The 25729-nt window shown below is 36.2% G+C and overlaps 1 protein-coding gene across 1 annotated transcript; it reads right to left on the reverse strand.

Moving 5' to 3' along the window:
* Positions 1–25729, reverse strand: LOC138813710 (vomeronasal type-2 receptor 116-like). The gene is made up of 8 exons (XM_070002094.1): positions 25614–25729; positions 12140–12425; positions 9779–10585; positions 8414–8641; positions 8023–8146; positions 5715–6602; positions 2192–2212; positions 1–167 (listed from the first exon to the last, which is right to left on the reverse strand). Exons 1-8 carry the CDS (start codon positions 25727–25729, stop codon positions 1–3), a joined length of 2637 nt encoding a protein of 878 aa, XP_069858195.1.

Genomic DNA, 25729 nt, shown 5'->3' on the forward strand with positions numbered 1-25729 from the left:
CTACGGGGTGTACTGAAGCTTGTTCATCTCTAGAAGTTCAGGAGATGCCACAACTGCCATGGGCATCTTATTTACCCTATCTGAAATATGCTCTGAGGCTATTGATGGTTTCAAACTATTTTGCTTTCTGCTGTCATTTTCTTTTTTGACTTTTTTATTGAAAGACTCTGTACAGAGGGGTTACAATTACATGAGTAAGGTAATAAGTACATTTCCTTTTGAGCACTGTTATCACCTCCTTTGTTTTACCTCTACCATCCCTTCCCTCCCCACCTCACCAACTCCTCCTTCCCCCCACAAGTTAATGTACTTATAAGGTATTATGTGTTATTTTTGATTCTTTATATGTTCCCCCCTATGCACCCCCACCTCCCTGATAACCCCTGTTTTCACTGTGTTTTGGGGGGGGTCAGGGCTTGAACTCTGGGCCTGGGCACTGTCCCTCAGCTCTTCAGCTCAAGGCAGCACTCTACCTCTTGAGCCACAGCATCACTTAGGTTTTCTGAGTGGTTTATTGGAGATAAGAGTCTCACAGACTTTCCTTCCTTGGCTGGCTTTGTACTGGGATCCTCAGATCTCATCTTCCTGAGTTGATAGGATTATAGGAGTGAGCCACCAGTGCCTGGATTCCCTGTATTTGATGTCAGTGCCCTACATCTTGTATTTACAATTTTCGAATTTGGGAGGGGAAGGGAAATAACAAAATGCTGAAATAAGGATATAGGTTGACCCATTGTAACAATGAGATGTACAAGACACTATGTTGAATATGAACCTGCTGTCATTTTCTTAGCACTTCTGCTGTAAGCCATGTGTGAGACTGGCTATTTTACTGGAGGATTCCCACAGTGAAGATTAAGGTTATATAAATCTATTGCAATTCTGCTTTGTTTCTTCTGCTCTGTGTTTTTGTCTTTGGGGAGTTTTGTGTTTGTTCTGTTTTGGTTTTATTTTGGTGGTGCTCTTCTTGGGCACCAGGACCTGAGTATTGTTCTTGTGTTTTTGTGCTCAATGCTAATGATCTACCACTTTGACCTATAGCGTCATTTGCAGCTTCTTGGTAATTAAATTGATATAAGAAGCTCAAGGTCTGACCTGTCTGGGATAGTGGTGACAAGTAATGCTTTGACTTCAGCTTCCTGAGTAACTAGAATTATAGGTATGAGTCACCAACACCCAGCTCACTTTGTGTATTTTTGTGATAAGTTTTCACTTCTTAGCAGTGCCAACAAATGGACTTCAATCTTTTTTTACATTCCTATCATAGCTGTGATTATAGGCATGCACCACTGTTGTGACTAACATCTGCATAGACTGCCCTGTAACTCTCATTTCCTCAATTTCCATCTCTTACAGAGCTGGGATGACAGACATCTGCCACCCCACCTAGGTAAGAAATGCCATAAACATTTCATTTCCAGCCTAGATTCCAAGAAGACTTCTTATTCTTAATCGAGGGTTATCAGAGTTCACCATTGGCTTTGGCTTAATTTTTCTATTCTTCCCAAAAAATGCACATTGAATCTATAGTGTGCTTTTGTGAATTTAGCCAATTTCACAATTTTAATAGTACCAGTCTCTGGACACAGTATGTCTTTCTACTTTCTCATTATTATCCAATTTCTTTTACTCCAAAGCTTTATTTTCATGGTAGCAGTCATTCACGGATCTTTTGTTTTGAGTCCTACCTCTTTGTTTTTGTAAAGGCAACATTTAAAGGTATATATGATATGTACCTTGAGTTAATATTTTGTTTCTTTAATTTTAGTGGATTAAAAATTGTTTACCTTAAAATTGGTTTCCCTTATTTGTAATAATTAGTATACAACTAGGATAATCTTAGAAGATTAGCAGAATAGCTCAATAGCTGTGTACCTATGACCATATAAGTTGATGCTATGCTAAATGCACTCTAAGACATGGACACAAGAGGTTTTTCTTTATTGTTGTTTTTAATGTATTATGTAATTTTTTGTTTCTTTTGTATGTTCTTCCCCCTACGGAATATGCACTGTTTTCTCCATATTTAATTTTGGTATTCTGATATTGTATATACATATATTTGAGTTAGGGAAGGGAACAACAGAATTATGAGACAAAGGACAAGGGAGGGACTAATGCAAAGGGGAGAGGGAAAGTAGGAGAAGGAGAAAAATGAGGGAAGGGGTAACACATTTGATAAGAAACATACTTATTTTCTTACTATGTAACTGTAACCCCCTGTACATCACCTTGACAATAAAAAAAGTTTGCTCCAAAAAGAGGAGATGGCATTTTTCCAACTCGAATTAGATTGATTTTTAAATTTTATGTTTTGTATTATTTTAAATTTCTACTTGCCCATATAGGTAAGCTAGATTATATTATGTTAGTTTTATATGGGCATCTAACATCTTTTGACCGAATGAGCCTTTGCCAATTACTTTTCTATTTCCTTTAAAAATTTAACTGATCTTCATAGCCTCCATTATTTTATTTTCATTCATGTGTATGGAACTCCCTAATAATTGGCAGAATGTATTTTAACCCATTGAAAGCAACAAAAAGTCAGATAAAACATACACCATATTATTCCCAATACCACATAACACATACACAAACACATACACACACACATACACACACGCGCGCACACACACACACACACACATACACACACACACACACACACACACACACACACATACACACACCAGGAAGATTGGGTCCAAATCTATCCTGCTTCCTATGAATAAAATTTGTAATACAAAAGAAAAAACTTTCATTTTTCTTCTTTCATTCTTCTTACTTCTGTCATTCTATTTATCCAAGAACTATCTTTTATGTGCCATTAACTTTCTCCTTGCCTGCTATCCATCTACTCTTTTTTAAAACATCAGTCCATCCACAGGTATATTCTTTTTCTTTCTTCATTTAACAGAAAATAAAAACAAGTGTTGTGTAAGTTTACTGGTATCCCAACTAAGAAAAAATTAGCAAGGAATACAAATTATTATGCAAAAACACTAAAATCATATTTTATCCCTACAACTTCACATCACACAATAAGATTCAAAAGTTTATTCAATAATGTAAATTCAAACCTATTAATGAAATTCATAAACTAAATAAAGAAGACATACGTCCTATGGTTTCCCTTATTTGTAATAACTACTATATTTGTGAGACAAGCAGAAAAGGTCAAAAACTATGTATCTATGACCATATAAGATGCTATTAAGTGAAATGAACCCCAAGATAGGGACATAAGTGTTTTTTTCTTTCTTTCTATTGTTTCTAACATATTTAAAACGTACCATATGATTTTTTATTGCTTTGTATGTCCCTCCTCCAAGGTATAACTCCTCTCTTCACTGTATTTGATGTTGGTATACTATGGGGGGTGGAAGGGAACAAAGAAAATGTTTAAATAGGTATACAGGTTGACCCATTGTAACAATGAGATGTACAAGACAGTTAAACAATGAACTTAACAATTAAGGCTGGGAGGGGGAGTGTAGTTTTACAAGTGGGTGGGAAGGGATGGTAGGGGAAAACAAAGGAGGAGGCAACAATGCTTGATAAAAAAAAAATGTGCTCATTACCTTGCTCATGTTACAGTAAACCTTCTGTACAGTATTTTCACAATAAAAAACAAAGACAAAAACTCCATAGATTGAAGAATATTTTGATTATATCTTAACATGGTAAGCATGTTGGAAATGTATTACATTTTCATTTGTTAAAAAGCATGTCCTCTTAGCATCAGGTTATATAGTCATATGTAATAGCTTTTTACCTCTTCTGCTTTTTACCTCTTTGTCGCTGTTCTTAATGTGCTATGTGATTTTTGGTTTCTTTTGTAATTCTCCCCTATGTACAGCCCCTGTTGTCACTGTATTTGATTCTGGTGCCCTGAATCTTGTATAAACATTTTTTTCTAATTTGTGGAGGGGAAGGGACATAGAAAAATGCTGAAATAAGTATACTGGATGACCCATTGTAACAATGAAATGTATAAGGCAATATGTTGAAAAAATTTTTTACAACTTTGAGGGGGGAGGGAGGAGTTGGGGAGGAGGAAACAAAGGGATGGTAGGAGAAATATAAAGGAGGGTGTAACAATACTCACTAGGAAATGGACTCATTACTTGCTCATATAACTGTAACCCCTCTGTACAGTATCTTTAAAATACAATATATATTAAAAAATTAAAAAGCATGTCCTCAACAAAAGAATATGCACACAGCATATTTTGCAATGCCATGTTATGTTTTCAGCTAAAATACACATAATAAAAAAACCATACTCAATTACATAGTTATTTCTTTATTAGAAATGTAAATGTGAGAAGAGTTTCGAAATCAGCCTGGGCAGTAAAGTCAATGAGACTCTTCTTTGCAATTAAATAACAAAAATGTAGAAATAGAAGTGCAACTGGGGAAGCGGTATTGAGTGACAAAGGCAAGGGGCAGTTTAAGCCCTGAATTGAAGCATGCATAAATAACTTTAATTAATATCAGAAGAAATGCGTTATGAACTGTGGAAGAGACAGGAAACAAATAAGTTGTAGCCCATATACCTTAAATATGCCTTAAATATGTGAACATGTGAAAATAGAATAGAAGCTAGTAAATCAAACTAGTGCTTTCCTGATCAAATTAAGAGTTTGAAAACTGACAGATAAAATGTTGATGTATCAACAGATTGTAAGAAGTGAAAACATTATAAGAAATAATATTAGATATTTTAACTTTCAAAATTTTATGTATCAAAGTAATAAAGAGTAATTCAACAACAATAAATTTAAAACGTATATCCAGGCATGGAGGAATAAAATATCATGCATTAGACATTTTCATATTAAAAGTAAAAAAATCTTATACACTGTTATATTAAAAATAAGCATATTTCTCTAATGTGTACAGTCATTCTTAAAGTTATCTGAGGGGAGTAGTGCAAGAGAGAAGAAGAGGAGATAGAGAAAGACAAAGAGAAAGAGACAGACTTAGAGAAAGCTCTCAAAAAAGATCTTAAGAATTATTGCAAAAAGTGAATGTGTGAGTAGAAATGTACAAGTATTGAACCAAACATTCTCCAAAGATGATATTAAAAAATGAAAATTTGTGAAGAGGAAAACATTAATAAAATAAATTAGAGGACTTTACAAAATTGTGGTGTGCAAGAGGAAGTTAATATACTTAAAAATTTGGAAAAGTGATTGAAAGACAACAGAGAAGACAATAAGAAGAGGAGATGATAAAATTAAGCCCTGATTGAATTGGAAGAATAAAAATATAAAAAGAGGGCTGGGAAGGTGGCTCAGTGGTAGCGCTCTTGCCTTGCATGCATGAGGTCCTGGATTCAATTCCTCAGCACCACATAAGCAAAAGGACAAAGCTGAAAGTGGTACTGTGGCTCAAGTGGTAGAGCACAAGCCTTGAGTTGAATAGCTGAGGGACTGTGCCCAGACCCAGAGTTCAGTCCCCACGACTGGATCCAAATATATATATATATATATATATATATTCCGATTTGAATAGCGATCAACACCACTTGTGACTACAAATACTACAAAAATGCACAATAGGTCCTAACACATTGAAATTAAAAAATCCATAATGTTTATTACAAGAAGGGAAATTTACTGTGGATTTAAATCAGAACTTCTGTATACTAATAAAAAAATGCGTTTAATCTTAAGAATGCTTGTTTCTCCTACCATGTTTTTCATCCCTGAAACCATGGAGAGAATTTTTGTTTGGCCTTACTAAGATGATGTAGCACTTTGGAGCAAAAATGCAGCCTAGGAGCCCTGCACCAGAGGCCAAGATGGAGAAGACCTCCACAGCCACTATGACCTTCCCCTTGGCACTGTGGTAGACAGGCAGGAAGGTGAGCCACACACTGCAGAATACCAGCATGCTGAAGGTCAGGAACTTTGCTTCATTGAAGGTGTCAGGCAGGTTCCTGGCTAGAAAAGCTACTGTGAAGCTGGCCAAGGCCAGGAATCCCAGGTATCCTAGGACACAGTAGAAGGCAGTGAGAGAGCCCTTGTTGCACAGGATGATGACTTGGCCATGTTCAGAGTGTACATCTGTGTCAACAAAGGGAGGAGAAGTTCCCAACCAGAGTCCACAGATAGTCGCCTGGATGAGTGTGCAGATGGGGATGATGAAGTTAGGAGCCCCTGATACCAGCAGCCACCTCATCCTTCTCCCTGGAGAAGTGGCCTTGAAGGCCAGAACCACAGTCACTGTTTTGGCCAATACTGTGGAAACAGCCACAGTGAACACAACCCCAAATGTGATCTGCTGTAGGATGCATGTGACTCTGTTTGGTCGTCCAAGAAAGAGCAAAGAACAGAGGAAACAGAAGATGAGAGAGATGAGCAAGTTGTAGCTGAGAGCCCGGTTATTGGCCTTAACAATGGCAGTGTCTTGGTGTTTCACAAACATCCTCATAACAGCAACAGTGAGCATAGAGAAGCAAAGAGCTATGCAGGCCAGAGCCATGCCCAAGGGATCTCCAAAAGCCAGGAAACTTGCAACTCTCAGGAGGCACTGATTTCTCTGTGTGTTGGCATATTGATGATCTTCACACCTCACACAATGCTCCTTGTCTATTGAGAAGTGTACACTATGGTAAGTTCTTCTTATGAATTTCTTTTTCTTCACACAATTTAGGAAAATTTTCACTTACGGTAATTCTGAAATGTCAGCATTTACTATCATACAATTATTAGCAATAAGTAGTATATGTCTAATACAAGCAGAAAAGGTCAAAACTTATGTACATATGACCCTCTAAGATGATGTTAAGCGAAATGAACCCCAAGACAGGGATACAATTGGGTTTTTTTCTTGCTTGCTATTGTTTTTAATGTACTTTAATGTACTATGTGATTTTTTTTGTTTCTTTTATATGTTCCTTCCCCATGGTATAATTCTTGTTTGTATGTATTTGATTCCAGTGCCCTGCAACTTGTATATACTCTTTTCTGATTTGGAGAGGGGAAAGGATAAAACAAAATGCTTAAATACGGATACAGGTTGACCCATTGTAACAATGAGATGTACAAGGCACTATGTTGAAAATGAACTTTACAACGTCGGCTGGGGGATGGGGGTAGCAGGAGTAGTTGGGGAGGTAGCAAGTAAGGGATGATAGGGGAAAATCAAAGGAGGAGGCAACAATGCTACATAGGAAATGTACTCATTACCTTACTCATGTAACTATAACCCATCTGTACCATATTTTTACAATAAAAAAATATAAAAATAAAAGTATATATTCTTTTCTAAACTGTTTCTCAGTTCCATGTTTTTCTTAATTTGGGTTTTTTATTCAACCTTTTCCTCCTTCAGTGACTATCACATGTATTGATAATATGACAGTTGGGATATTATAATATTAAAACAACAATGATCTACAGTTTCATTCTTAGTAACAGAATGGTGTGGAGTTCTGCAATCCTATTTGCATGTCTCTGTAAAACATGCACTTATCCCCATGGTCCATTACCCTTGAATTCATCATTTTTTGTGTGTGTCACCTGCTCACCTGTTAAACAGTGGGAACAGAGTGACCAGACTTGGACACTCTAAAGTCATGCTTAATTCATAAACTAACTCCACCTTTCTGGGCATGCCAAGACCAGTTCTGGGCACTGAGAAATTAAGATATGTCAAGTCTCATTTTTGTGTGTAGGTAAAATGTAACCTTTAAGATGAACATTGTCCTTAATAAGACTATGTTTAATTTCATGTTAGAGTTTACACTTGCCCTAATGATTAGTGATAAGAAGGATTCCTTGAGATTACATTCACTGCAAAAGACTAGAAAATATTACTGAATATGTAATCCAAACACATGACTTTTCATATTCCAACAAGCAATATCACCATTTGTAAAAATCAAATTATGAACAGAGAGAAGGAAAACAGGCATGGTAATCCCAATATACAACTTTGGAATTGACTTGTTTGCGTTGAAGAAACCTAGGGAGAGATGAATAATTGCTTCATAATTCATGGACTTACTTGTCCCATTAGCAATCTCATTCTCTGGGCAAGGTGTACAATCAAAGCAACAGGCAGCCTTTCCCTCCTGAGGAGATTTCCTGAATCCAGGATCACAGCTCTCACTGCAGACAGAGTGAGGAGTCTGAAGAAAATCAATGATGTGTCAGAAAATGTTCAGACTTACACCTAACATTTCACAAAGTCCATTTTTTAATTGATGGATTATTAAACATAATGTTCCTATGCAGGCAAGTGCAGTTGATTAATTAAATTCTGTTATAGAGCCCATATTCCATGATTCACAAAGATTATGGGAGAAAATTTCTGGAACTCAAGCAGGTATACATTTGAAGAAAGACTTTTGCTTATTTGTGTGTTATTAACATTATTAGGATTAGATCCAACACACCTCTGTAGTTTCAATGGCCCACTCTACCATATTTTCAGACAAAGACAGTTGATTGCCATGTGGAGCATAGGGAGAAAACTTTCCTACTTTCACAGCAAGTTCCAGCCCTTCTGGAAAATTCCAAATATTCAGAATGTCATAGTCTGGCTCCAATTTCCTTTTCTCATCCAAAATCACTTGATCTCCCCTGGGATTTTGAAACTGGATGCTCTTCAGTAAAGGGTGCAACTAAAAGAGAGACATCAACTTATTGTGAAGTACATCCCAGAGTTAAGACAGAAAACCTAAACTAAGAAAAGCTACCAATTGCCTTTTAATGTCTGATTCTGAATGCTTGAATAACATAGAAGAAATCGTATGGAGGAATAAAAATAATCTTCTTGAAAAATAACCTTTCCTGTTTATTCATAAAAGGAGTAGAAGGGCTTTTTTCAAGAGAAACCATTTTGCTACAGCTTGCCCCAACAACTACTTTATGAATATCTATTGTTTAGGTTTCAAATTTTTTAATACCAAATGTTGAATGAATCTAAGTCACTTATGGAAAATATGAATAATTCTGTTCAGCTGGTCATCTTTTGATATGACTGAAGAAATTCATATGGAAAAACTGAATTTATAATTTTCAAAGCACTAGCTATTGACATGTTGAGATTATTGGTAACTAAAGGAATTAACAAGAAGTATGCTGGTGCTCAAGAATGTATTCCTCGCTAGCCAAGGGGCACAGATCAGACTATCTCACTATGAAGCCAGCGGGGACAGGAAAGCCCTTGAAAAACTTGTTCCCATAAACTATTCAGAAGATGCTGGAAGTAGTGCTATGCTTAAGTGGTTGTGCAGTAACCTTGAACACAAATAGACTCAGGGACATAGCCCAGGTCCTGAGTTCAATCCCCTAAACAGACAAAAAATGTATTGAAAGACAGAATATATTTTATCCATGTTACTGGCCTGTTGTTTCCCTAAGAGCATATGCACACATGTACACAGTTCCTCAAAGACCTTTAAACATAAAGCATTTCCTAGGGTTTTGAAAACACCTGAAATATTTAATTTTTTAACATTAATCTATATTTATTCAATTTTGTGTTTACAATAGTTTCTGTTAATAAAAAGGAGAAAGCTTAATATTTGAGACAATTACTTCCAATACATATATATATATGTATTCATTACTAGTAACAACCAAAATATCTATGACATGTTTACAAACACATATATGAATGTGTGTATATATATATATATATTCATTTATATACACAAATATGCATACTTACAGAAATATTTAATTTCCTACAGTAAAAAAAACCCTCTAGAAAGTGTCATTCCTCAGCGTGTATTCCCTCTAACAGAAGACATTACCTGTACTGGGGAAGGCACTGTTTCTTTTCTATTTCCCAGTGCTTGAACTTCTGTTTGATGAAGAAGCAGCTCATGGAGAGCCTGGGCCACAGCATACACAGCATTGTATATATTGTAACTGTCTCCAGACATACTCATGTCAAAAATATGCCCAGGCAACCAATCCAAAGAAGCATCATGAGCACAGTTGTCCCATGACACACAGTGAGACTCAGAATCTGAGCAATTAAATGACAGAAACCACAGCTTTGCAAGAACAAAGTCTTCAGGGTATTTGGAAGGATGAATTGCCTTGACAAAGTCTGTAAATCCAGAAACATCTGCATAATGGTGTGTAAAAATAAGAGGTACATGCAATGAGCCTAACATGAAATATTTCCTTTTCAGGGTGAAATCCCACTGTGAGTTCATGATACAAACTTTGCCTTCTATGAGTATTTGCTCAATACCTAACATTAAAACTTTTAGTGAATCTTGATCACCATATATAATGAGAACACGTGCTGAAGCTTCATTTATGCCATTGTAATTTCCCATGATATTGTATAAATGTTGCAGGTCTTGGCTTGAGATCACTACCTCATAGGCCACACAAAGTCTGTTCTTGGCCATCTCTTCTTTTAATTCATCAAGAACTGACCCATTATTCTCATTTTGTGAGGTCAGCAGTCCCACCCAGTTCCAGCTGAAGTGAAGCAGTAAGGACACCATAGCAGTGATTATTAAGGTGTCCTTTTTGGCCATCTGATAGAGAGCAGGAAACTTGCTATGGTCACTCAGGGCCTGATCAAAGGAACCAATGGTAAACTAAAAGGAAAAAAGTTGAATGCTCCATGAATGAGAAGATTACCATGCATTACAATCTCTGAAGTATGTTAAGAATCAGTTGATAGAAGGTAGATTTTGATATAATTTTTGAAAAATAATTTAATTGTTTTTAGTTCTTGTACAACATATGAATTCATTTGTAAAGTGTCTCTTGATCTTTGCTACTATTTCTATCAACTTCACATCTATATCAATCCACCCACTCCGTGACTTTCCTAATTCAATTTTCACATGTGTCCATTGACTATATTATGTTTTTTCCCACCCATCCATTCTGTAATCATCTGCCTTTTTGTCTTAACACCTGCCTCACTGTTAAGGTATGTTTCAGTTTTCTGGTATTCATTTCTGATATCACTAGATCGGAAAATTACAGCATAGAGTTCCACCCCTATGTATACCATACTTTACTCACAAAAATCATCTATTTATGTAAGTGGCTATGTGTGTTCCATATTTATTTCATATTACATATTCATATTTTAGATCTAATTATCACAGGTGAGAGAACACATTGACCCCTTCTCATTGTGAGCCAGACATACTTCATTCAACATGATACCTTGCATGTGTGTGTGTGTGTGTGTGCCCATGCCAGTTAAGAGGCACCAACTAATGGCCTCTTGCATTTAATTGGCTTTTACCCTCAAGGCTTGGGCTGTATCTCTTGACTCATTCATTTTGTTCTCTTTCCTAGTGAATTGGAAATACATGTTTCCTGAGTTGCTAAGATTACAAGTGTGAGCCATCAATACCCTGCTCAATATTTCTTCACACTGCAAAGTCATAATCCAGATTCTGATTTATTAAAGAAAATTATTGATAAACTTAAAACAATATCAACTACAGTGAAAGTAGGGGTTATACTGTGGGGGAGGTACATACAAAACAACAAAGAAATAATCTTATAAATATGTTAGAAACAATTGCATGAAAAAATAAACATTTGAATACATACCTTAGGGTTCATTTCCCTAACATCACCTTATCTGACCTTTTCTGCTTGACTCAGTGGAAGGGAAGGGGAGAAACAAATGGTTTAAATAGGGATACAGGTGGACCCATTGCAACAATGAGATGTAGAAGTCGTTTTGTGGAAAATGAACTTTACAATTTTGGTGCTGGGCAGGGAGGTGTGGGAGGGAGTGGGGAGGATTGGGTTGAGGGTGGGGGGGGAGAATGGGAAGGGATGCGAAGGGGAAACAAAGGAGGAGGCTAAAATGCTTGATAAGATATGTACTCATTATCTTGCCCATGTAATTGTCACCCCTCTGTACAGTATTTTCACAATAAAAAAAACTTAAAACAACAAATTATCCATTTGTCTGTTCGAACTCTTCTATTTTAACAATGAATATACATATATAGATATTTAGATAGATAGATAGATTCCCCAGTCTTTGAGTACTTACTCTTTTATACCACAAAATTTGACAGCTTTATAAGTCCAGTCTCTTCCTATCATTTTCTGGTAACACCTGAAATGGCACCAAATTAGGCATTTTTATCTCTTTCTACACTTCCTACCCTCACCTGTGGATATCTGTAGAGTCCCAGCAATGTCCCAATCTGGTCAGATGTTATTACTGATGGTCCTGTAAGTACTGCTATAGACCTTCTGTCTCTCATACAGGAGTAGTTTGGACTGTCGTACTTCCCAAAGAGCCAAATGAAGGGATTCAGAAACAAAGGCCAACCTCTGAATTGAATATCATAGATATCGAATCCCAGAGTCAAGTTGTGTAAAAGAGAAGGGTTTTTGTTGATCTGCTCAATAGCAAAAGCCAAGGCCAAAACAAGCTGATAATCCTTTAAGATCCTGCATAATGAGCATAGAAATTGAATCATTTTTCCAAACATAACTTTGATGGTTTGAATACTTCCTTCTTGCCAATGAATATATTAAAACAGTATCCCCAGTTGAGATGGAACGTGAATGTAATGTCTTATGGTTGTATATAGAATTAGGTAAGGATATGAAGGCAATTTTTCCATGAATGATATTGAGAAATGTATTTTTAAGCCATGAGAGAGAGAGAGCTTCCCTCCCCCCCCCATTATCACATGAACCCCAGCAAAAACATGTTGTCTGTTGGATTAGGTTTTGGTGAGACTGCAAATATTTTGTTGCCTTTATCTTAGGGCAATTAGGTCCACCTGTGTGAAAAATAAATCTTGTGTTTTGAGTCACTACATTTGTATTATGCACTGATGTGACAGGCCAGTATAATGAATAAACAATTTAATTGCAACTTTCAGAAGCAAAGGGTTGTTTTTGCCAATTGTGGGGCTTGAATTCCGGGCCTGGGTGCTGTCCCTCAGCTTCTTAGCTCAAGGTTAGCACTCTCCACTTGAGCCAGAGCAGCACTTCTGGACTTTTCTTTTTATGCAGTGCTGAGGAATTGAACCCAGGGCCACATGCATGCAAGGCAAACACTCTAACACTGAGCCACCTTCCTAGCCTGCAAAGGGTATTTTTATGAAAGAACCTATGGCAGGGTGTGCTAACAGACTCAAAATATTGAACAGTTCTTCCAGCAATATGAACCAGAAAAAGAGCTCAAATATGAGGTGAAGGCGTTTTATTATTATTTATGTAACAAAAAAAGGATGTATCCAACTACAAGTAACTCCTATGGAGAGAGGAACCTCCAACATAGGTGATGAAGAGAGAATTGTAAGCAAGCTTTATAAAGAAATCCCAATTCCTAGTCCATCATGTTTCAATGCTAAGATCACAACTCTCTTCCCAGTATATTTAGAATGTAATACTGAAAAATAATGAAGAGAAGAATAAAGAGGATCAAAGTATTTCTTTTTTCTTTCTCTCTGTTCTGTCTGTGTGCAAGGGTGTGTTTGTGCCTGAATATATTCTAAAGAAATTAATATAATGAAAACTACAGGCATTGTTTTAAAATGGAAATAATGAAGGCATAATGGAAATATAAAACGGATGACTCAACATTGAGTGTGGGTATATGTGAAAGCCTATCGTGTTAGTGAAGACTTCAAAACAGAACAGATTAGTGAGACTGAAGAAAAGTTGGTGAACATATTTTTATAGAGGTTTAAACTCTGTTATAATGAGGATGTGTGAAAAATATTTGTCAAAATTTGACAAGAATATTTTCCAAAAAGTATTACCATTTTTGGGATTCAGTAGATGTTTAGAATGCCAAAAATTTTAAATGCATGTTCTAAATGCATGTGAAAGAATTTAAAATTCCTAATAAAACGACACAATGGAAGATACCTAATAATGGAAGTATAATCAAAGTTTTGACCATAACATCTACAGTCTTATGAACAAGCTCTCACAAGAGAAGTATATATAAATGAAAGATTAGTCTAAAACAGAAATTGGACCCATAACTTACAGTTGGACCCCTGTTTTCCTAACTGCTGACATCTCTGTAGAATCCATAGGAGACAGGAGAACATTCCATGAGACTTTCACAGTACTGAAGAAAAAAATATCTAAATTATCCACTATGATTATTGTATGTACAAAGATATCCCTTAGTAATTTACAAGGTATAAATACGTTCCCAGACAAACTCAATGAAGAGAATGTATCTCCACCATGCCTTTCCTACAAGAAATATCAAAGTAAATTTTCAGTCTATGTACTACATGATTTCCATTTTTCTTTTGTTTGTTCCTCCTTTGGTTTATTTCCTGTAGTCACTGAATTCGAATTTGGTACCCTGGGTATTTTATATACATGTTTCTAAACTAGAGAAGGGAAGGTGAACAACAAACTAGTAAGACAAAGGACAAAGGGGAAACCAACACAACAGCAATACTCACAAGACAATATGTAGGATATGATCTGTACAACTTGTGGGGTGCTTGGAGGCAGCAAGGAGGGAGGGAGATAAATGAGAGAGGGGTTACAAGTTAAACAAGAAATGTGATCACTATCTTTTTTTATATAACTGTAACCCCTCTGCTAGCTGAAGGGGAAGGGAACATATTTGAAGAAAAAAAAATACAAATTCTTTTCCCACCCCTTCTGCAGCTATAGAAGAAAGTCCCCTGGAATATATCTCTGCCCCTCTGCTAGCAAACTACAGCTCCCAACTCAAAACTCCTGCTGGCTGACAGCAACAGGGCACAGAGCCAGGGAAGCATCTGGGGAAAGAACACCAGGACCTGTCCCTGTGCCAGCAAAGAACCCAATTCGCCCTAAATCTCCCATGTGTGGTCAGCAACACCCCTGGGAACAAATGCAGCCAGGGAGGTGCCTGGGAAAGTAACACCAGGAACTGCTCTACACAGGAAAATTCTAAAATTTATTACATCCCCCATTATGTTCTCCATCCAAGCATCTCTGATGGGAACAGCAGCATTTAACTCCAGTAACAATTAGAATCAAGTTACATCTGGCAACTGAGGATCTTCCTCTAAAGGATCCAAAGTCAGGGAATTCCTATGGAAACTGCAGTGCTGAACTGCCCTGATTTCTGACACATTGAGCTGAGAATCTGCTTTTATCCTCTTTCTCTTCCTCAGTCTTCTGAGAATGAAAATCTCCAAGGTAAATATTCTGGATCTACGGATATGATCATTTGAAATATGTGTTTATACAAGATGATTTGTTGTTTGTAAAACAAACACATAAGCTAAGCGACTCTTCATTATTTAGCATAGCATTTCTCTCTTTCTAAGTAGAGCTAAAATCCAACAGTAGACAGCAATTACTTTAGGTCTTTTACAGAAGGAAGCATTAGGGCTAAAAGAGCTTTTACCAGAAAATATCCAGACAGCAGAGGAAATGAATAGGTGCTGAGAAGACACTTGAAAAAATACACTAAAAACATTGCTGATAACTTCAATGAATGACAATTGAAATTATGCATAAGACAATTTGTGTGTGTGTGATGAGGCTAACCAAAAATTATTATTTTTTTTTTTTGCCGGTCATGGGGCCTGAACTCTGGGCATGGGCGCTGTCCCTCAGCTCTTCATCTCAAAGCTAGTGTTCTACCACTTGAGCCACAGTGCCATTTCCAGCTTTTTCTGCTTATGTGGTGCTGAGCAATCGAACCCAGGGCCTCATGGATGCAAGGCAAGCACTCTACCACTGAGTCAACTTCCCAGCCTGAGGCTAACCAAAAATTAATGTAAGAATTTATGGAAATCACAAGCAAGATCTCATACTCTTGGGAAGGCAGGAACAAGCAAATGACAAATTTATAGAATGAAACAGGTAACAAAATTTAATTAGAAATAAAGAAATTAATTAATAAATATGCCATAGAATGGATTAACAAAACAAAAAGTATTTCTTTGAAAAAATTATCAAACTTGACACCTAGAAAATTCTACTTAGAAAAGAAGTGAACACACTTAAATTTATAAAATTAGATTGGAAATTGTGAGCACCACAAAAGAAATAGGGAAGATTCACAGTATTAGTAGGGGATTCTTCTCAGACCCTTATACCAATAACTTTGACAACCTGGGAAAAATGGAAGCATCCCTAGAACATTGGTATCTCCAAACTGAACCAAGAAAATTTAACTCAAATAAATAGTCCCAAAACAAGTAATGAAATTGAAATGGCAATAAAGAAACTCCCAGGGTAAAGTGAATTCACATCTGAATTGTGTAAGGTTTTCAAAGAAGAACCCAGTCCCATACTCCTCACATTTTTCAATGAAATAAAAAGGAAAAGATCACTACCAAACTCATTCTATAAAGCCAGCATCATGTTCATCAGAAAACCAGGTAGGAACCCATCAAAAAAAAAAAAGAGAGAGGGACAGAGAAATATAGACTGATCTCATTGATGAACATTGACACAAAAGTCCTTAACAATATTCTGGCCAACTGAATTCAACAACTGATCCCAATGCTGCCTCCCCAAATCAAACATTATGATCAAATGGATTCATTCTAGGGTTGTAAAGTTGGTTTAATATATGGAAACCAAGTAATGTAATTCACCACATCAACATAAACAAGGACAACAACCACATGATCCGGTCAAAGGTGCAGAGAAAACGTTTGGCAAGATGCAACACCCATTTATGATAAAAGCTCTACAGAAGCTAAGAATCCAGGGAACATTCCTCAAGATGATAAAGGCTGTATATGACAAACCTAGATCTAGAAGTATACTTAATGTGGAAAAGTTAAACCCGTTCCCTATAAACTTGTGAACAAAACATGGATGCTCACTCTATCCACTCTTCTTCAAGGAAAGCCTGGGATTCCTAGCAAGAGCAATAAGGTAGGAGATGCACATAAAGGGAATAAAAATGGAAGAAGAAATAAAGTTATTCATATTTGCGGATGTTATGATTCTGTATTTAAAGAATCCTGGAGATCCCTCAGGATTCCTACTGAGTTGATTCAAAACTCTGGCAAAGTAGCAGGGCATAAAATCAACCCAAAAAAGTCAGTAGCCTTCCTGTGTGCCAACAATGAGGTGCCTGATACTGAAATCAGAAAAGCAGTTCTGTTGGTAATAGCCTCACAAAAATAAAATGCTTTGGAATTAACCAAAGATGGGAAGCATGTATATTATGAAAACTTTAAGACTCTGAAAAAGAAAATGAAGTAGACGATGAAATGGAAAATCTGAAAAAGAAAATGAAGTAGACTTAAGGAAATGGGAAAATATGTCATGCTTCTGGTCTGGAAGAATTAATGTCATTGTCAGGTAAATTAAATCAGCAACTGAGGAAAGAGAGAGCTGCACATGGTACTCAGGCAAAGAAAAGATTTATATTATTTTTAGCTGCCGGCTGCCTCTGGTCAAGTTGGAAGCCCAAGCAGGAGGGATAAAATTTAGACGGGGGGGGGGGGGGGGAGGAGGTCAGCAAGTAGGGGGTGTAGTTGAGGAGGTGGGAGGGATTGTATGGTATGGGAATAACAAAGGAGGAGGCAACAGTTGTGGATAAAAATCTACTCATTACCTTGTTCATGTAACTGTAATCCCTCTGTACAATATTTTCATAATAAAAACATTTTTTAAAAAGGGTCAAACCACAGCCTGGCCATGACTTATCAAGACGGGGGGGGGGTAGAAGGTGTGACCACACCAAATGCTGATGTGACCTCAGGTAGAGGAGGAGGTGACTGCCTCCAGGTAACACAGATACTGGGGAAAGACAACCAAGAAGAGGGTGGAGTCTGCCCCACCTTCCCAGAGTGAACCCTACAGTCATGAAAATGGCAATTCTGCTTAGAGCAATATACTAATTCAATGTAATATCCATCAAAATCCCAATGATTGTCTTCAAAGAAATAGAGAAATCAATCCAAATATTCATATTGAAGGAAAGATTGAGAATAGGAAAAAAATCCTTAGCAGGAATAACAGTGCTGGAGAAATATCAACACCAAACTTCCACGCTTTATTACAAACCCATAGCAATACAAAAATCTTGGTGCTGACACAAAAATTGGCCTCAGCATTCCTGGAACAGAAGACAAGACACAGAAATAAGCCCACAAGCATATAGCCATCTAATATTTGATAAGGTGCCAAAACACATCTTGGAAGAAAGGCATCCTTTTTATGAATGATTGTGGAAATATTCAGTATCTACAGTAAGATAGCTGAAACTAAATATGCATAGAAACCTTTGCACCAAAATAATGTCTAAATGGATCAGCAACCTCAATGTAAGGCAAGATGCTGAGCAATATTACAGGAAGGGTTAGGGGAGATGCTACACCTTTAAGGCATGAGGGCAAATTTTCAAAGCAAACATTCAGAATCACAACAAATTAAAGAATGTCTAGATAAATGGGATTGTACCAAAGTGAAGAGTGTCTGGTAGGAAGGAATATAGATAACAAGATAAATAGAAAACCCACAGAATGGGAGAAAATCTTCACTGGCTATACATCAGACAAAGGTCTTATATCCAGAATACACATAGAGATAAAAAAAATTAAACCCTTCAAAATAAAGCCCAAACTCAACAGCCCAATCTATAAATGGGATAAAGGTTGAAAGAGACATTTCATACAGGAAGAGAAAAGAATGGCCAATAAACACATGAATAACTGTTCAACATGTCTGGTCATAAAAGAAATGTAAATCAAAATAAAATTGAGATTTCACTTCATTCCAGTTAGAATGGCCTTTATCAGGAAAACTAACAATAAAAAATGATGGTAGGAATGTGGCCCCAAAGCAACCTTATTAAACTGTTGCTGGGAATGTAAACTTGTTCAACCACTATGGAAAACAGTATGGAGATTCTTTCCTTAAAAGACTAAATATAGAGCTTCTCTATGACCCAGCAATTCCACTCCTGGTCAGTTAATCACTGGACCACAAACCAGGTCAAACTAACACCACAAGAACAATTATGTTTATGGGAGAATTTTTCACCATAGCCAAGATATGGAATCAATCTAGATGTGGAGAAAAAGAACAAGAAAATGTGGGAAATATACACAATGGAATTCTACACATCCATGAAAAAGAATGATATTGTACCATTCATAGGAAACAGAAAGTTTGGGAAAAATTAAAACAAGCAAAGTAAGTCAGAGCCAAAGAAATATAGGCTGCATGTTTTTCCTCATTTTTGGTAACTAGAACGTGTCTATAAATTTAAAAATAAAGCACACTAAGTCACTTAAATAGATAAATAAATGTGCACATACTGGGAGATGATTAATTATTTAGGACCCTAGACATTAACATACAGAGGCCAAAGGAGGATATGCACAGGAATGGTGGACAAAGTCCTCATAGCTATGTACACATGACTACAATAATATAGCTTGAAGTGAACTTCAAGGCATTGTGTCTGCCTTTTGTTCTCTTTACCTTTTGTCTTATTTGTGTTTGTATTTGGGAGGATAAGAGAGAGTACATAAAAGCTGGAACAGATGAGAGGTGTGGGTGGCTCACGCCTGTAATCCTATTTACTCAGAACACTGATATCTGAGGATTGTGGTTCAAAGCCAGCCCAGGCAGGAAAGGCTGTGACATTCTGATCTCCAGTAAACCAGGAGAAAACCAGAAGTGGTGCTGTGGCTCAAGTAGTCAAGCACTAGCCTTGAGCTGAAGAGCTGAGGGGCAGCACACATGTCCAGAGATCAAGCCCTATGACCAAGAAAAATGGAGAACAGGATGAACAAGTACAACAGTGATTCTCATTAAACACTATGTGGAAAATGAACTGGCCATTTGTAGATGCAGTCAGAAGAGAAAGAATGAGACAGTGATGAGAAGGGAGACATGGTTCAAATGAATTGTACTCATTACTGATTACCTAACTCAGGTAACTTTAATCCTTTGGTATATCAACTCTACAGTAACACTAAAAATAAAAAAAACTAATAAATAAAATAAAATAAAATAGACCATCACAAACAATGTTATTGAATGAAAAATAAAAGACCTCTCTTCCAGAAGCCCAGACCAGATGGCTTTATAGCTGAATCATAAAAGACCATTAAAGGAGAATTATCACCAATATTTCTCATAGTCTTCAAGGAAATAGAAAGGGATGGAACATTACTCATTTTGTGAAGCCAGCAATATACTCATTTCCAAACCCAGTAAGATCACATTGAGAAAAGAGAACTTCAGACTTACCTCTTTGATGAACATTGATTCAACAGTTCTTAAATCTATACTAGTGAATGGAATCCAAATCTGATAAAAAAAATTCCTACACTAAGATCAAAGTGTATTTATCCCATGGATGCAAAGCTGGTTTAACATGTGTAAGTCAATTATGTAATTAAAACAAATCAACAGAAGCAAGGGCAAGAACCACATAATCATCTTGATCAATGCAGAAAAACCCTTAGATAAGATCCAACATCCATTTGTGATAAACACTCAGGAGAAGCAAGGAATCCTTGGAACAGTCCTTACTAATAAAGGCTGTATAAGAGAAACCTATAGCCAGCATTATGCTCAATGTTGAACAAGTGCAGCCATTTCCTCTAAAATCATGAACAAGACAAGGATATCCATTCTCTCCATTTCTCTTCAACATAGTATTGGAATTCTTAGGAAGAGCAGTATGTAAGATACAAACATTGAGGGGATACAAAAAGGGTATCAAGAATTAAACCTATCCTTTCTCACAGATGATCCCATACTGTACATCATGGACTGCAAAATCTCTTCCCCCAAGGTACTAGATTTGACCTAGAACTTTGACACAATAGCCAGGTATGAAGTCAACCCCAAAATATTGTCTTTCTTTCTTTATGCTACTGTCAAGAGGATCAAGGCTGAAATTCAAAAATCAACCTCATTTGTAATTTCCTCAAATGAACCAACAGGTAAAGGTCCTCTATAATAAAAACTTTAAAAATTTGAAAAAGAAAATCTAAAACTACTTAAGCAGATGGACAAGATTTGTTGTACTCTTTGATTGAAATAGGAAGCATTGTGAAAAATCACAATAATGCCAAAGCAATTTACAAATGAAATGCAATATCCATCCAAATTCCAACAAAATTCTTCAAAGAGAGAGAAAGCAATCCAGATATTTATGGAAAATAAAAAATGACAATGGACACCTAAACTATTCTTAGCAGTCAGAACAGTGCTGGAAGAATAACATTACCAAAGTTTAAACTCTATTATAGAGCCATAGTAATGAAAAAAGCTTAGTCCTGGCAAAAACAAACACCAGAGAATTAATGGAACAGAATAGATCACCCAGAAATGAACTCAAAGACTTGTATCCATCAGATATTTGATAAAGGAGCCAAAATTATAGGCTGAATAAATGATTCTGTAAAAATTGAACATCCATGTGCAGAAAACTGAAACTAGATATCCATACATCATCTTATACAAACATCAGTTCAAACTGGATCAAAGACTTCAGTGTAAGGGCAGAAACTGTGAGAGTTTTATAGGAAAAGGTAGGAGACATGTAGGGCTCTTGGGAACAAATAAAATCTTTCTGAGGAAAATTCTAGAATCAGAACCAAAAAAGAATGCATTAGAGGGTAGACATCAAACGTAAAGGTTTCTGCTCTGCAAAGGGCATAACTAACATGCTAAATAGAAATATCACAAATTGTGAGGTTTTGTTCACCAGCTATCCCTGGAGAAAGGCATCATATCCAATATATACTTTGAGATAAAAACATTCAATCATCAATGGAACAGCAACCCAAGTAATAAAATAGAAATAGAGAAGATTATAAAATACAGTATAAATAGAAAGCTCACAGAATGGGAGACTTTTTCCCACCTATACATCATGAAAGGCCTCATATCCAAAATATAATTAGAGCTCAAAATACACTTAAAACTCAAAAAATATGCTTATCCCTCAAAGAAACATCAACTGAGTAATAAATGAGCTAAAGAAACAAAGGAGTCAACAATGCTTGAAACGAAATGTACTCATTACCTTGCCGATGTAATTGTAACCCCTCTGTATGATATTTTCACAATAAAAAATTAAACAAAAATTTAAGAGAGACTTCTCATCTCATTATTGCAATGGGTCCATTTATATCCCTATTTAAACAGTTTTTTCCCCCTTCCCTCCCCAAATTATACCAATGTCAAATACAGTGAAAACAGGGGTTATACCATGGCAGGGGAGGATGGAAGATGGGGAGACAGGGTGGTGGGGGACACTGAGAAGGGACAGGAAGGGGAAACAAAGGAGGAGGCAACAATGCTTGATAAGAAATATATTCATTACCTTTCTCATGTAATTGTAATCATTCTGTATGGTATTTTTACAATAAAAAATAAACTTAAAGTATATATGAATTGTTAGTTGGGAAAAATTCAATACATTATTTAAAATCATGAAAGGTGAAGGAAGTTGCATGGTAGCAGGGGTGAGTAAGAATGTTAACAGGGATGGGCACTGGTTGCTCATGCCTGCAATCCTAACTACTCAGGAGGCTGAGAATCTGAGAATCACAGTTCAAAGCCAGCCTGGGCAGGAAAGTCCATGAGACTCTTATCTCCAATAAACCACCAGAAAATGGGAAGTGGCACTGTGGCTCCAGTAGTAGAGCACTAGTCTTGAGCTGAAGAGCTCAGGAAAAGCACCCAGGCCAAGTTCAAGGCCTATAACCTACAAAGGAAATGTTAACAGAGGTGACATTGATCAAGGGGCATGGTATTTATAAACTGCTCTGTTGAATGGCAACTCTTTTTTACAACTACCTAAAGAAAATAAAATTTAGAAAAATGTATGGAATTTACTAGAAAGTGTGATGATACATTTGAGCTGAAAATGTTCTAACATTGTAAATATACTAGAGAAATCATGCATGTAAATCTTATGAAGAGGGAAACTTATTAATCTACCTAGTTATTACTATAATAGACAGATATGCAATATTTCAAATAATGGAAAGAATACAAAGCAGTGATAATTTTGTTTCGTATTTCTTGAATATTTTAATCTTAATATAGTAAATGAAAAATTTTCACAAATATTTAAATAAGTATGCTTCATTAGAGCATTTCACACATTTAAGCAATTCTGTAATTCACTGTGTATTTTCACTTCTTTCATTCTCATCATCATTGATAATTGTCTCAGTCCAAAATAGCTTGTTGTAACCTATATTAATCTCCCTAAGTACCACAGAATGTATAACAGACAAATGAAAACATGTAATCCAAAAGACAAAACTCACTACTATTGAACTCACTAAACAATGAAGTCTCTAAAAGGAGAGAAAGGGTAGAAGAAGCTTCAATTAACCTGGAGTACTTACCTAATGGCAGTAGTGAGAAGTGATTTGTCAATAATGACTGGGTATGGAAATGTAGGAAACTCTACCCTTGCCCATGGGCAAGAGTTATAATGGCTGAATGAATGAAACCTCCAGTCCAAATGATAGGTTGATTCCAAGAAACTCAATTCACCATCAATGGCCCTCAATGAATGTAAGAAAGGAATGTAAGCCAGACCCAGAGAAACATAGGTTACATGGTTTCTCTAAGTGCAGTACGTATAATGTAACTACAAATCTACAAGTAAATAAACTCAACAGTGAAAGACAAAGCACTTGAACATGATAAATTGCACAGGTCTCTAAGTATTCCTCACAGTGAGAACAAAAGAGAATATTCTCAGAAAAGGAATATGTAGGCAAGGTGCAATACCTATGTGCAACTGATGATAGAAAACAAAATTTCTCTAAATCAACTGCAGGAAATGGAAAACAGGTTTTTTTTTTCTATATTGCTGTTTTGGTTCACCTTTTGTTTGTTCGTTCATGTGTCTTAGGGAGGGCATGAGGCCACAGAAATGGTGAAACAATGGGTAAACAAAAGAAATGGTTGAAAAAGGGTTAACACATGGTTAATTGTGTGTAATATAAATACTGTAGAGCTGTTGGGTGCAGATGGGAAGGAAAATAGTGAGGGAAGGGGAGATATTGTTCAAAAAGAAACATACCCTTCATCTTACTTATGAAACTATAACCCCTCTGTACATAATTTTTATAATAGCAATAAACAATATATGGAAGGAAAAAAAGGAATGGAATAAGGCAGTCCTTGGAAATGAAAGCCAATGGAATACAGAAGTACCATAATGTATTACACCAAATAGTCTTTAATCAAAGCAACCAATAATAAATTTGTAATACAACGATGAATGGATCAAATCAACAATTGCCAATATGTATTAACACACTATCCAAACACTTAACTCTATTTAAGCCAACTTTGAGATAGTACCAATGCAATAATAGCTGAAGATTTTCTAAAGATCATACAGACAAAATCAACAGCAAGTTATCAAAATTAAATGTCATCCTTGATTTAATCCTTGATTTGATGAAGCTCATGTACATCTACAGAACATATTCCCCAATGTCTAAATAAATCATCTTTCATCAACATATTGACCATTCTCCAGGAGAGATCATGGGATAGGAAAAAAAAGAAAGCAGATTTGAAACATGCTGAAAGTATATCAAGCACACATGCAGATAACATTGTAAGTTAAGTAATTAATACATAATGAATGAGCTGCTTTGCAAGGAAAATTTCAAGAAATAAACTGATCATTGGAATAAATAAAAATCAAAACAGTATATGGGAATTCTATAGATATTGAGGAGGAATAAAATGAAGCTGTAACAACCTTTGTGAAATCAGGAATTCAGATATTTTAGTAAAGAAAATATGCTGCATCTCCAGGAACTAGAAAAAGAAACTCAAACTTAGTGGAAGGAAGGAAAGAATCAAGTAGAAGAAAAAGAATTAGAGAATTAAAACACAATAGCAATAATCAATAAAGAAAGAGATTCTACAAAAACAACAGAGTAATAAGACAAGTAGAAATCATGAACCATCTAATGGGGAAAATTCCAATGTCAGCATGTACCTCTTATTATTCTCTTTGCCAGAATCAGTATTGTGAAATAGCCACATAATTGAAATGTCATCTACAGATTGAGTTCACTCTCTTTCAAAATTCCTATCACTTCCTTCACAATAAAGGAAATGGCAAAATGAAATTTTATGAAAAAGGAAATCCTCAATTATCCAGAGCTCTCTTCAGACACAAGAGTAATTCTGAACTAACCCTATACATATTTTACTCTTCTACTGCCATGCCAGAATCACAATACAAAATTTTATCAACGTTCTCAAAATATAGGTGTTACTAAAGCAAAGTTCTAGAGTACTAGATGGGAGGAGGAAATGTAGGTGCAGCCTTTCAGTAAAGATGGCATGCCAGTGACTCAGGTTGATTATAATAACATCAATTCACATTATGCAATCACAGCTGAAATGAAGGATAAACAGGGATGCTTAAGTAATAAAGTGAAGAATATATAGACCTGGAAAGTAGAAGCTTATGGAATGAAAGAGAATCCTTTCCTAGTAGCAGGCAGAACATCACTCAACAGTACGTGTAAAATAAAACAATGAAACTAGGCTGTTCCTGGAAGAATAGGGATGAAGAGCAGTGTAAAGAGAGAACATTAATGTATACACCCAGAGTTCTTTCAACCATTGTACTTCAGAATATACTACTAACTGGGAATAAAATGATGAGTTACTTACGGTGTGAGGTCACCTTGCCTGGAATCTTCACTGCTAACACGATCAAAATGCAAAATGTAGAGAGGGAAAAACCCAGCGATCATCACATCTCCATCCATGTGTGCTCGTTGTTTCAT

The sequence above is a fragment of the Dipodomys merriami genome, unplaced genomic scaffold (assembly GCF_024711535.1).
Source record: "Dipodomys merriami isolate MVZ:Mamm:240054 unplaced genomic scaffold, mDipMer1.0.p SCAF_6, whole genome shotgun sequence".
Classification (NCBI taxonomy): Eukaryota; Metazoa; Chordata; class Mammalia; order Rodentia; family Heteromyidae; genus Dipodomys; species Dipodomys merriami.

Bases quoted from the DNA above. Each gene is read 5' to 3' on its own strand.
- LOC138813710 (XM_070002094.1), bottom strand. From the start codon at position 25,729: ATGAAACAACGAGCACACATGGATGGAGATGTGATGATCGCTGGGTTT. The intron at 8,642-9,778 runs GTAATGTCTTCT...TCTCTCTTTTAG, and splicing joins CAGTGCCTTCCCCAGTACAG to TTGCACCCTTTACTGAAGAG. The intron at 8,147-8,413 runs GTGTGTTGGATC...GATTTTCTTCAG, and splicing joins GGGCCATTGAAACTACAGAG to ACTCCTCACTCTGTCTGCAG.